This window comes from Emydura macquarii, unplaced genomic scaffold (assembly GCF_026122565.2).
Source record: "Emydura macquarii macquarii isolate MOO-44397 ecotype Brisbane River unplaced genomic scaffold, CSIRO-AGI_Emac_v2 contig_1253, whole genome shotgun sequence".
NCBI classification, from domain to species: Eukaryota; Metazoa; Chordata; order Testudines; family Chelidae; genus Emydura; species Emydura macquarii.
The window spans coordinates 92,190,281-92,203,464 of NW_027131390.1; the positions used below are offsets into that span (position 1 = coordinate 92,190,281).

The 13,184-nt window shown below is 36.1% G+C and overlaps 1 protein-coding gene across 1 annotated transcript in view; it reads left to right on the forward strand.

Moving 5' to 3' along the window:
• LRP1B (LDL receptor related protein 1B) overlaps positions 1-13,184 on the forward strand; it is a 1,171,881-nt gene that overhangs the window by 779,107 nt on the left and 379,590 nt on the right. The window contains 1 exon segment of the mRNA XM_067549510.1: positions 10,877-11,017. Coding sequence (XP_067405611.1) covers positions 10,877-11,017 — 141 coding nt within the window.

The following is a 13,184-nucleotide window of genomic DNA, read 5'->3' on the forward strand; positions in this document are numbered from 1 at the left end:
GGATCAGTGGTCATTTAGTCAGTTATAGTTATCATGTAGGTTTGCAGTTGAGACACTATTGTGGCCAGGTAATGATGATAGGAAATAACTCTTAAATAGAGCTTTTCATTGGTAGATCTCAAAGCAGTACCAAAGAGGGAAGCGTCATCATTCCTGTTGTTCAGATGGGTAAGCAGAGGCACAGAGAGGTGAAATTAGTTGGCTAAGGTCACCTATCAGGCCAGTGGCAGAGCTGGTAATGGAACCCAAGTTTTTTAAGTCCCAGTCTACAGTCCTTTCCTCTAGGCCACATGGTTTCTATGTGATTCTAAAGTTCTTTGTGCCACACCCCTCCCCCCACCTTTAGATACACATTGTTATAGTGGAATGGGAATAATGATTGTGCTTTGACATGTTTGGAGTGTGCGATTGCTAACAAGGCCAGTGACAGAAATCTCAGGCATGGTCGATAGCCCAAAAGCTTGACAGTTTTTTTACATGTTGTTTGCAGTAACTTTAAGCACGAGACAAGACAGGTGTGTCTCTCCCCTCCTTCATCTCCTCCTTCCCCTCTGCGATTTCCAGCTCATCCTCCCTTTCCCATCCCATTAACTTATTAGGATTTCAGAAACCTGGAAAAAGTTGGTCGAATCTGTGAGCTTTAAAAAAAGCTTTTTTTTTTTTTTTTTCACAATAGTGTATTTTAGGAACCTCTTGCTGAAATTATCCCAAATGTGGATCACTATCCCTACCCCACGTGTTCATGAGGCACAGTAAATATCAAGACAATTTAAGTAAGATTGCAGATTTTAGAACACGTAAAAAAATTAGCCTTGAAACAGAGACGTCTTCTCAATCTCAATTTTAGAGGGACAAGGAGGATAAGGCAGTTTTTTTTTTTATTGGACCAACTTCTGTTGGTGAAAGAGACAGTTTTTGAGCTACATAGAGCTCTTCTTCATATCTGGGAAAGGTACTCAGAGTGTTACAACTAAATACGAGGTGGAATAGATTGTAACTATTTATGCTAAACATGTTCTAAGGGGCCATTCAAGGTGAAGTTGCCCAATAACACCCACACAATTCCCGGCTTTGAAGAAGAGCTCTGTGTAGCTTGAAAGTTTCTCTCTTTCCTCAACAGAAGTTGATCCAATAAAAGATATTACTTCACCCACCTTGTCTGTCTAATATCATGGGACCAACACAGATACAGCATTGAAAACAATCTCAACTTCAGCAGAGCTTGTGCTCTGCTATAATGTATGAAATTAATCATCAGCAACTGCTTTGCTACATCCAGATCCCTGGCACAGGATAATCCTGAAACTACAGGATACTCTAAGAGGTGTGAAGTGGCCCATTCACCTCAATTTGACTTTTCAGATGAATGAGAACACCCCAATATGAATACAGTAAAAAAATAATAGCTTTGAGACATGTTAACTGCTTCATTCATCTGTCAGTGTTCTTCCCAGTAACAATCCTTAAGAGTCTGCTATGCATCAAGCATGCCTGTTCTCAGCTTCTCATCCCAGTCTCACGGTGGTACATGCTTGATATATGGTCCCAGCATGCCTGTTTTCAACTCACTAGCCAGAGAGGAGCTGGTAAAGACACTAGACTGGGAATTGTCATCTGGGTTCTGTTTGTGCCTCTCAAAGTTCTTTCTGTGCACCCCACGTGAATTGTATATTGGTTCTGAAATAGCATCTCCCTAGTACAAAATAGCCTCTGACTGGGAGGTGAAGGTCCCTAGCTATGTATTTGAGACAGGAAGTGGAGACTTTCATGGTTGAAATGAATAGTGAAGGTGAGTAGGAGAACTACCATCCCTGTAGCTGTAGGGGTAAAACTCAAAATCCCTTGGGCAGAACATTAGAGAGTTTACTGAAAGGATATTTGATTTTTGGGGCCTTCTCTATAGACGTGAGTCTGTGTTCCTGAAGATTCTTCAGCAGCTGTCATTTGTAGAAACTCAGCAAATTTCCGGTTGCCAGAGGCTTTGTCCAAGACCTAGGCTTTTTGAAGAATCACCTTTCTTCTATGCTGCCATTTTTAGTACCTTCAAGGTGTATTCTTGCTCTTTGGTTTTACAGAAACCTGTCATTATGTTTGAATTAGACATACTGATATTGTGGTGATGTGCCCATTGTTCTGTCCTAATCTGTGAAAGCCTAACAACGGTAGATCATATAGCCTGGATGTCAAGAGAGCCATCTTAATTTAACTTGACCAGACTGTTGAGCTCCTTGTCTCTGAGATGTGATTCATCTTGCATCAAGGACTTAGGCCTGATCTACACTAACAAATCAGTAAGTATAACTATGTACTCAAGGGTACAAAAATCCAACCACCTGAGCAACACATTTAAACTGGCCTAACCCCTGGTGTAGACAGTACTAGGTCAAAGGGAGAAATCTCCCATTGACCTATCTATCATCTTTTGGGTAGCAAGATTATCTACCCCTTATGATTACTTTCCATTGGCACAGGTAGTTTCTTTACTGAAGTGCTACAGAAGTGCAGCTACAGCGGTGCAGCTGTGCCACTGCAGCGTATTAAGTGTAGACAAGACATTAGCATGGGAGGAAAAGTTAGGCAGCCTTCAAATAAAAAAAGTTCAAAATTGATTAGGAGATCTATTTAAAGATGATTATTTAAGTACTTGGAAGGAAGCCCCAAATATATTAAAAAGCTCATTTGATCACAGAGATGGAGTCCTCCTGGGAGGAGGGAGTGGAGGTCTTTTTAATGGACATTTGTAAAACGACTACCAGGACATCAATTCATAACATCAAACATTAAATGTTGTATGAACATAGTTGGATTTTGCCTTTTACAGGAGAGTATTATATGTTGTGATGTTGTGCTAATCTCTATGAATGTTGGATATCCTGTCTTTTGTTGGTAACATTTTTGATAAATACAAAAAGAGAAAATCTAATTTGTTATTTGTTGCATATTTAGTTGTGAAGGTTGTTTTTGTTTGTCTTATTCAAGTTGTATGTCACTTTTTAAAATTAAAGCTCTTATAAAGAAAATACCCGTTGATCCAGTATATTAATTCTTTGTTAAACTAATATAAATCTACTACATTTTCTGCATTGAATGATTATATTTAGGTAGAAAGTGCTATTCCTGGTGAAATGCTTATAAAACTTCAAGCAGCAGCATTTCACAAGCGTGAAGATAAATTTATAGACCTTTTAATAGGAATTAATACATTAACAGGATGACCTTTTGAAAATGAATTGTAAAATAAATACAAATATCTAGTTATATTACTGTACGTTCAAAATATCTAGTAAAATTACTATACTTTTAATTTTTCATATAGAAAATGTCCGAACTATTAAAATATTTTTACTTTGTAATTTCCATTATATTGGATTACTAATTTGATACAATTGATCTATCAACTATTGGAGTTTTATATAGTCTTGGATTAATTTCACAAAATAGCATCAGTAGTGCAAATTCTTACTTACCCACTGAGTGGTTAATTATACAAGTATTCCCTTTTACTTCAGTGACTTTAATTCTGTAGTGAGAGGTGCTACTTAGTTTTAAAAAAAAATCAGATACTATACCTAAATTTTCTCAGCTATCAGTCTTCTAATTGCCATAACACTTCATTACATTAACAGTAATATATGAAATATATCTAGGCAATTTGCCCAGTGCTAAGTGCAGTGCATAGTTGTCTTCCCTAAGTACTCAAACTACTATTAATGAAAACTAATGACCCATCAAAATATGCATTCAAAGTACTGCTTGAAATCTCCAAAGGACAGTATCCAATGCTAGTGTAGCAATTTTTGTCACTGTAAATTGCTGTTTCCCAATATGTTGCTGCTCTTAATGCTAATTACCCTACAAAATGGATAAATATAACTATTGTAATGTATATTATAGCCTGGTTTCAGCAACAAGATTGTAATTAGTGATTGGAGAACACTCTCATTAGCATAAATGCAACAATTAAATCATTTAAATTTCAGAATATTACTTAAAGGCTTAAAATAGTGTTGAGGTACCCTTTCCTATTTGGTGAAGGTGAAATTCTTCCACAGTGTTTTATGTTAAATCAAGAGCTGTATTTAAAGATAAAGTGTAGGTTGCTGTAAAGATAATTTTACATCCTTTTCTCTTATTCTGTTTTTATACTTTTACTAGCATTCCATTATGACAGCATTATTTTTAGTTTGAAATATAATTGCTAGTGAACTGTTTAGGCTGAGAGGAAAGCTGTATTTTGGATTGTGGTACATTTAGAGGAAATGAATTCAATCTAACATTTAATTAGAGTTCAGAAATGAATGAAAAAAGTTGAAAGATTCATTCCAAAATTCTGCTTAGAAGGTACATTTACGGTCAAATGTAGGAATGTTGCAGATTGGTTGGAATCAGGCAGTTATCTGGTGGACATTGCCCACTCAAATAGAGTCTGAAGAGTCAAAAAGTTTGCTCTGTAGCTCTTAGGCCTAGTTGGCCAATTCAGACTGGCTCAGATTTTCCCCAGGATGATTTTCCCCAGGATATCTAGACTTCAGAACTTCATATTTTGTCATACAGTTGAAATGTCAGACTGTGCATTGGCTTCAAGGTACTTAAAATCCCAGTCCAACTTTCTTATGTGATTGAGATCTTTAACTCCTAGCTCTTCTACACCTTCTAGTCTTCTTAAAACCATTTCCACCCCATGTCCTCTAATTCTCCCAAAAGGCCTTCTTGAGGAAGTATAATCAAGACTAAATCCATTTTTTTTGTATTTTTATTGAAATATTTTTAATTATTAAAAAGTTTTTGTAAACAACCAGGAATCATGCTGACAGTAATGGAGAGGAAGACAGAAGAATCAGTGTGTGGTGTATTTTGATCTATTTCATCTTTTAAAAAATTGTATAGGTGCAGGAGACCATTCATCTTCTATATCCAAAGAAAGCCAATACTCTAAGGACTAGTGATGAGATTATTTTGTGCTGAATAGTCTCTTAATTCTAATGTCGATTGTGAAAAAATGATTCTGTGATCTAAGAACAAAGATAACAGGATTGTCTAATTACATGATGTGAATTAGCAGGAGAGGTAGATGGTCTAGATACTGTTTATGAGAGCAGTAATAGTCTCATTTATCAGCACAGTAAGCAAAATAGTCTGACTAAATGTTCCACTGAGGGATGTAGAAATGGATTGGACATATTATTCAGAGAGAAAAGGAGAGAGAAAACTGTATTTACAGTGTGGGGAGCTATCTGGAATGGAGCTTGTTGTATAACCTCTCTTTCCGCTTACATCCGGTGGAGAAAAATATATGAAGGTTTTCCATACTTATTATATAGGAACAAGATGTCAGGTGGCTGTTTTTGCTAGAGCACCCCAAGTGCCAGTATACAGAGAGCTAGATCTTGGATCCCAACTGTTTTTTTGTGCTCCCAGAGAAGCATATAGGTTATGTGGGGGATTCCACTGACATAAGGGATGTAAAGCCAGTGTGTGTAAGACTCTGTTACCTGCCTCCTTGCTGAAACCCAGACATGAATTCTTTTTGGGAAGGTTGCACGTGTTAGAGGTGGAGCTGGAGTGCAGTAAGCTCTGACAATTCATGGCTAATGTAGTAATCAGTAGGAAAGTGCTCTAGGCGGCATCCCATGGCAGTGTTCTAAATTATGCTGATTCAGGCAGAGGATTACAGGAAAGTGGATTATAAAAAAAATTCCGTATTATATAAAAATACACACACACACACACACACACACATCATGAGTCATGCACTGAGTGCATCTCAGATAAACATTTGAGATCAGGCCCAAAACATTTAATTTTAGAACATCAAATTCTTCTTTAAAATTATACATTTTTCCATGGCTTCCCTTATAGAACAAGTTTCTTCCTTCCCTCACCCCCCCCTTTTATGTTGTGTCACATCCTATATCACATCTGTGTTGGTAAATCTATATATTATAACTCATGAATCAACTTCATTAATATTTTATTAATGTAATATCTTATAGGGATAATCTGATCACAGACTCATTAGATATAGAATACTACTGATAGCCATTTATCACTTTAAAGGATCATCTTGTCAGTCAATCTGCAAGGACTGCCACCTTTGGATACGTAGAGGTGATAGGTTTCCTTTTAGATTTACATATGTAATAGTATATAAGGATTTAATTGTTAGTTGCTGTGTGCTCAGTAATAATAGTTCTGCTTTCCAAATAAAATGTATGAAAAAGCTTCTTTACTAGTCCTTCAGAAGCATTTTGAATTTAATACATTACCTTTATGTTCAGAGTATATTCATACCATTGATTCAGTTATTTCACATCATGTAAATAGAAGGGCTAGTGGATTAAGATGTAACTGTTTTGATTTTCAGTGCTGTCTTCCTTTGTTGAAGGACAATTCTGCCCTTGAAATTAAATGTGACAATTTTTACCACTTGAAATTAAATTAATTCCATGCACAAATTTTACCATTCAGATGTCAAAATATCAATTTGGCTCCATAAACTGGATAGTCAGATATCTAAATAATAGTTCATATATAATTAATTTAGGTTCACTATTGCACCCAAGTGAAAAAAGGGGACTTTGAAAATGGAATAGAGTTTAGGCCAAGCTATGAAATTTGGTTCCCATTCCAAATTTGCCCAGTTTGAAAGTGTCCAATCCAGGATTTTAATTTTATTTTGGCTCATCCTTAATTACAACAATATAAAATCATAGAAATATAGGGCTGGAAGGGACCTTGAGAGGTTATCTAGTCTAGCCCCTGTGCTGAGGCAGGTCCAAATATGCTAGACTGTCCCTGACAGGTGTTTGTCCAACCTATCATTGAAAACATCCAATGACAGCAGTTCCACATCCTCCCTTGGAAGCCTATTCCAGTGGTTATCTATCTTTACAGTTAGCAATTTTTCCCCTAATATCTAACCTAAATCTCCCTTGCTTCAATTTACTTCTTGTCCTGCCCTTAGTAGACATGGAGAACAACTGATCACTGTCCTCTTTATATTAGCTCTTAACATAATTTGAAGACTATTATTATGACCCCCCACAGTTTTATTTTCTCAAGACAAACATGCTAGGTTTTTTTTAATCTTTTCTCATTTTTGTAGCCCTTTGTCTCTGATTTCCCCGTACCTTTCTTAAAGTGTGGTGCCCAGAACTTGATACATTATTCAAACTGAGGCCTCACCAGTGCTGAATAGAGAGGGACAGTTACCTCCCATGTACTACATATGACACCCTGGTGAATGATACATCCCAGAAAGCCTTTTTTGCCACTGCATCATTTGTTGGCTCATGTTCAATGTGTGATCCTCTTTAGCCCTTTTCAGGACTACTACTATCTAGCCGGTTGGTCTTCATTTTGTATTTTTGCATTTGATTTTTCCTTCCTAAGTGTAGCATTTTGCACTTGTTTTCATTAAATTTCATATTGGTGATTTCAGACCAAATCTCTAATTTGTCAGGGTCATTTTGAATTCTAATCAAATTATTTATTAATTAATTATGCCTGAATTGAAAATGATTATATATTTTTGTTTGATTACATAGATTTGCTCAATTTGATCCTTTAATTTAAATCAAGAAGTCTAAAAACAGTGCATCAGAGTTCAGGAAAATCTGAAACAAATATTCTTCATATAGAAATCACTGCAGGATCATATTTTATAGAGCTGAATAATTTGATTCTATTTAGCATTTAGATTCTGAACAATTTGAAAATATTAGATTACAGTAATATGCGATTGTTGTAATGTAGTTACTGCTTATTCTCATGTCATGGACTGGTCACTGCCTCCTATAGTAGGACATTAAGACTAGAGCTGAATGTTTGTTTAAATATATTTCGAGAAACATTTTGAAAAACTGTTTTTTTTTGTTCATTTCATGTGAAATTTTGCATTTTTTTCTCATTTTTCAATTAAAAAATTTATTTCAGTGAGTGAGGGAAAACCCATTTTATCTTCCTTTTTTTTACTTTCTCCTAAAAAGTAAAAGACAGTGGGATTTCTCACAGCAAAATGAAACATAACAAAAATCACAATTTTTCATTTAGAATTTTCTTTGAAAACCAAAAATTAGAGAAACATGAGTATTTTCTGGTTAAAATTTCTGCTGGCAAAACACCCCCCCCCCCCCCCCCCCACACACACACATACCATTTTTTACAAAAATATTCAACTAGCTCTACTGGGGACCCAATTTTCCTATCATAGAAAAGACCTGTTTTCATGTTTCTCCCTCTGAAGCTAACAGAACTTGAGGGCTTCTAGAGGTCTCTGAAGGGAAAATAAGTTACTGCCTTTTAAGTGTGCAAAACCAGGGACTGCCAGCTATAATACCTACTATATTGCACTCTGGGAAGCAATCAGGTTCATTAGTAAGAAGTTAAAGAACATTTTCATCCCCTCTTCTAGATGTTCTTGAATTCTTGCAATCTGCCCTGGGTTAGGTATAGGTGTTAGTTCTCTGAATACAGTATTGTGTATTAGTTCTAGTATTGTGTATCAGTATTGTGTATTAGGTCTAGGTGTTAGTTCTCTGTTACAGTATTGTGTGAAAGAATGGATAATTTCTCTTGACCATCAACCAGATAAATTCAGATTCTTCAGAGTTGTAGAAAATCTAAGAATTAGATTCTCTGTCCCTTATATGTCCTCTCCCATGGAGCCTGCGTAATGGACAAAGAATAAAAAAAAACATTATCAAGGGAAGGCAAGTGTCAAGAAGGGCATGAATAGAATCTGACCACATTTCCCCCTCTCTGTATCTGAGTTCCTGAATCCTGGTCTCCAAGGTTCAACAGTGAGGAGTAATAATGCTGTTCAAAAACAGCTGCTGTGTGATTTTTGAAAAGCATGAATTGTATGTCCATTTCTCTTGTTGGTGTTGCTACTTCTGTCCTTTTCTTCTTCCCTGGGGCTCCCATAATTTCTTTTCATTCTCTGGTGGCTGAGACTCACCTTAGAGCCCATAGGTGTAATTACAGATGGTATAAAAGTAGAAGAAAAGAAAAAAATCTATATAAACAAAAACCCACCCACTAGAAAGATTTCCTAATTGTGGGCTCACTATGCCTATAAAATAGTCTCCTCTAAGAAAGTGGTGAAAACCCCATCTCTTGGGATACTTAAATAAACTGGCAAAACACTGGAGAGTGTCTTTACTGTGAGAATATTGCAGTAACCTCAGGAAATGGATAAAATGATCAAATAAGTCTTTTCCATTTTTAAGCTGTATGATACTTAACCACACTGAATAAGTATATTAGCTGGATGTTTCTGCTAAAGTGATTAGCAGTGAAACAGTTATTGATGCTGATATTTAAATAATCCTAAGAATGTTTCAGAGATAACATCCTGTTAAAATGAACGAAGTGCGGGAATGACAGAAATGAATGGCAGCTTGTTGAACATGGCATAATCCATGTATATCACCACTCCTTGTCCCCACCGTGACTTCCCCAAAAGCCTCTCCTACCTCTTAGAGAGGTAATCTACATAAAGAGACAAATCTGAATAAATATTTCCAGATGAGGATATCCAAAGGTGGTGAGATTGCAGAGCAGGTAGAGTTGGAAAGCTCCAAGATGGTAGTGGCTGGATGCAGGTCTTTCAGGGGAGGAAGGGAGCAGCCTTTTTGTGAGGTAATTTCCAAGTTTAGATACCTAAAATCCTCTGTAGATGCCAAATTGGATGAAATTACACCAAGTTAAATGAGAGTGACTGGTCTGGAATTAGGCATGGGAGGGAGTGCTGTGGCAGAGGCTTTGGAGCAGAATAAAATTCAAATGCTACCACAAAAAAAAAAAAAAAAAAAAAAAAAAAAAAAGAGAAACCTTGCAGAGAAAGTGAAAAACAGAGAGAAACGTGAGAAGAGAAATAACCTAAGGAGCAGGGTCTTCCTGAAGCAGTGGAGAAAAGAGATGTAGTGCAATTTCTAAAGCAGGCTCTATGTACTTTCTTAGACACAGATGAAGACAAAGAGATCCCTGTATGGTCCCTCATTAAATTCCATTAGATCAAGATACTTGATTTTATAACATAATTATTTTATGCAAAAAGAACAAATTTAAAGAACCTAGTCACCTGGTTTTGTGAGATCTTTTTGTAACTCTTCATAGTCAGCTTTGGACTTAACTGTCTTGAATAATTTTGTACCAGCTGCAAACTTTGCCATCTTACTGTTTACCCCTTTTTCCAGATTGTTTATGAATAGGTTGAACAACACTGACTCCACTACAGATCCTTCGGGGAACACTACTATTTACCTCTCTCCACTGTGAAAACTGTCTATTTAGTCCTACCCTTTTCTCCTATCTTTTAACTACATATCTGGGGCCTCAGTTTGTAAAGAGGGTTTTTTTTTTTTTTTTTTTTTTCCTTTTTAAACTATTGTTAAGACCATTGGTATTTATGGCATAGAATTAATTGTGTTAGCCTTGATAAAAACAGTCTTTACTAATTGAGATGCTGTTTATTAATTTGAACACTGAGCCAAGAACTGAAAGCATGGAGACTGAACTGCCTGCTTATCTCTAAATATGGTCAAATCAAAAGGGATTTGAGGATATTGTGATAACATTTAGACTCTTATGTTGCTGAGATTTTTCTGTGCACAGAGGATTATGATTTCTATGGCTTTTACTTGGGCATCCTTCTCAAGCATTATGTTCACTTTAAAAATTCTTGGAGCTCTAATGTGGAGGGAGGGAAAGGGGTGAGAATGTGATTTCAGTACTTTTAAATTATAATGATCTTCCTTAGACTTTAAGGAACAAAGGTTAATTAAAACAGAAGGAATTGGAAACTAATGATGTATTTGAGTCAAATGTGTATTATTTGATTACAAACAAAACAAAAAAAATGACATTTTTACAGATAAAAAACTCTGGTGGGCAGACCACAACTTAGCTCAGCTGGGTACCTGCAACAAAAGGGATGGAAGAACCCCCACTGTCCTGCGAAACAAGACTTCAGGCATTGTACATATGAAAGTATATGATAAAGCAGCACAGCAAGGTAAATTGTATTTTAAATGTTTTTTAACCACCATTGCAGTACATAATGTATTCTTCTTCCATATTATTCCCAAAATGCACAGAGATGTATATTTGTTCCCATTGATTCTCTGATACACTGACTAAAAGTAGAGCTTCCTATCCACAGTGTATTATTTGATACAATAGTTAATAACTTTCAAGACATTAGACAGTATTTTAGAAATCTTTCTTTATTACGTTTTCAAAATATTTGAATACGATGCATAATGCAAAAGGAAATTCCTACGATATTGTGAAGCTTAAAGTTGGTAGTCAGAACTAAGACTTGTTAATGGAATGTACCTCTTAAGAAATGATTAAAAATTAAATGAATAAAATGTCATCTGAAAAATCATTAATATTTTTCATTCGTCTCAATGGTTTTAGGCCAATGTAATTCGTTTTATGTCATTGACATAGCACTGGTGTAAATTGGGAGTAAGTGACCAGAAAAATCAAGTAATTTTATTTTTCTTTGGTAGGAGAATGAATTTATAGGATGTTTCCACATTATTATAATGAAAAAAATACATAACCAAGTATATTGCTAACTGTGAGCTTGTTTTTAGACATATACACTATCCCGCAAAAAAACTGTGCGTGTGTTTGTTTAGTATCCTGTACAAAGTCTGTCTGTGTTTCAGTTTCCTCTCTCTATTACATACACCTGAAGAGGTAAACTGTAAACCAGGAGGCTAACACTTTTGTTAGGATTCTGGGGAATGTGCAAGAGCTACTGGGAAGGCCTAGGGGAGATGACACAAGTTTTAGGGTTTAGGCAATTGAATGGCAGGGTTTCCACTGCTTGGAGGGGTGTCAGACATGAAGTCTGTATCTGGAGTGTGTGCACAGAAGCCCAAAGCTAGGGAGGCTGCCTAAACTCTGTCCAGTCCCAGCAGGCTAAGGGCATGTGGGATTCAGCATTTGCATCCCCTCACAGCCAGTGTCCACTAGAGGGAGCGCAACCAGATCTGTCCATGTGACACCTTAGGTACCACTGTATATATAAGTGTAGATAGAGGACCATTTATAATAATTCCTCAGACAATGTGACTTTTTGACACCACAGTATTCTCCTTAAGAGGCATCTAAGACCCAGGGTAGAATGATTCAAATCATGATTCAAATCAGTAAGCAGGAAACGTTGATTTAAATAATAGATTTTTTATCATAGTGACGAGGTGGATGAGGTACTATCTTTTATAGGACCAAATTCTGTTGGTGTGTTTCCCAGATCTGAAGAAGAGCTCTGTGTAAGCTAGAAAGCTTGTCTCTCTAATAACAGAAGTTGGTCCAATAAAAGATATTACCTCACCCACCTTGTCTCTCTAATATCCTGGGAATGACACAACTACAACAACACTGCATTCAGCTTTTACTCATGTCTTGCATTTGTACTTTTTAGTTATGTTTCTAAAGAAAGGTTGATCCTCAGTGCTTGTTGGCTATTAAAACATATTGATTTGCAACTAAATATAGTCATTACAGTAAATTTGGTGGTGCTTTTTGCTAACCAGGAGGAAACACTATATCTATATAGCAAAAACAAAGAGAGACCTGCAGCACTTTAAAGACTAACACATTTAAATTCTGCAGGCATAAGCTTTTGTGGGCTGCAACCCACTTCGTCAGATGCCTGGGTTGCAGCCCACAAAAGCTTATGCCTGCAGAAATTAAATGTGTTAGTCTTTAAAGTGCTGCAGGACTCTCGTTGTTTTTGCTGTATACAGACTAACATGGCTACCCCTCTGGAACTATATCTATCTATATTTATTTAATCAATTATTTAGTTTAACTGTGCTGGATAGATAAGAAAAAAAAGTTTATCTAAACACTTTTTGCATTTAAATTTTACTGATTTCTTCAACAAAGGAAGTCTCATATATAGTTAGTGAATTGAACTGTTAGTGTCTCGCCATTATGTACTTCAAGATTTTAGAACTAGTGGATTTCATCCTTTAATACCTAGTTTCATAGATTGGAAAAGAAAAACAAGATTTTCTTCCTTGTCAACTTACAATTGGTTTCTAAACTTTGAGTGAACTAATCATTGAACTGAACTACTTGAATAAACTGGAATGAAGACATTATTCTTTTGGCACTTGCAGAAGAGGCTACTGCTGTCAAAAAGCTGGTTGGTTTCAGGT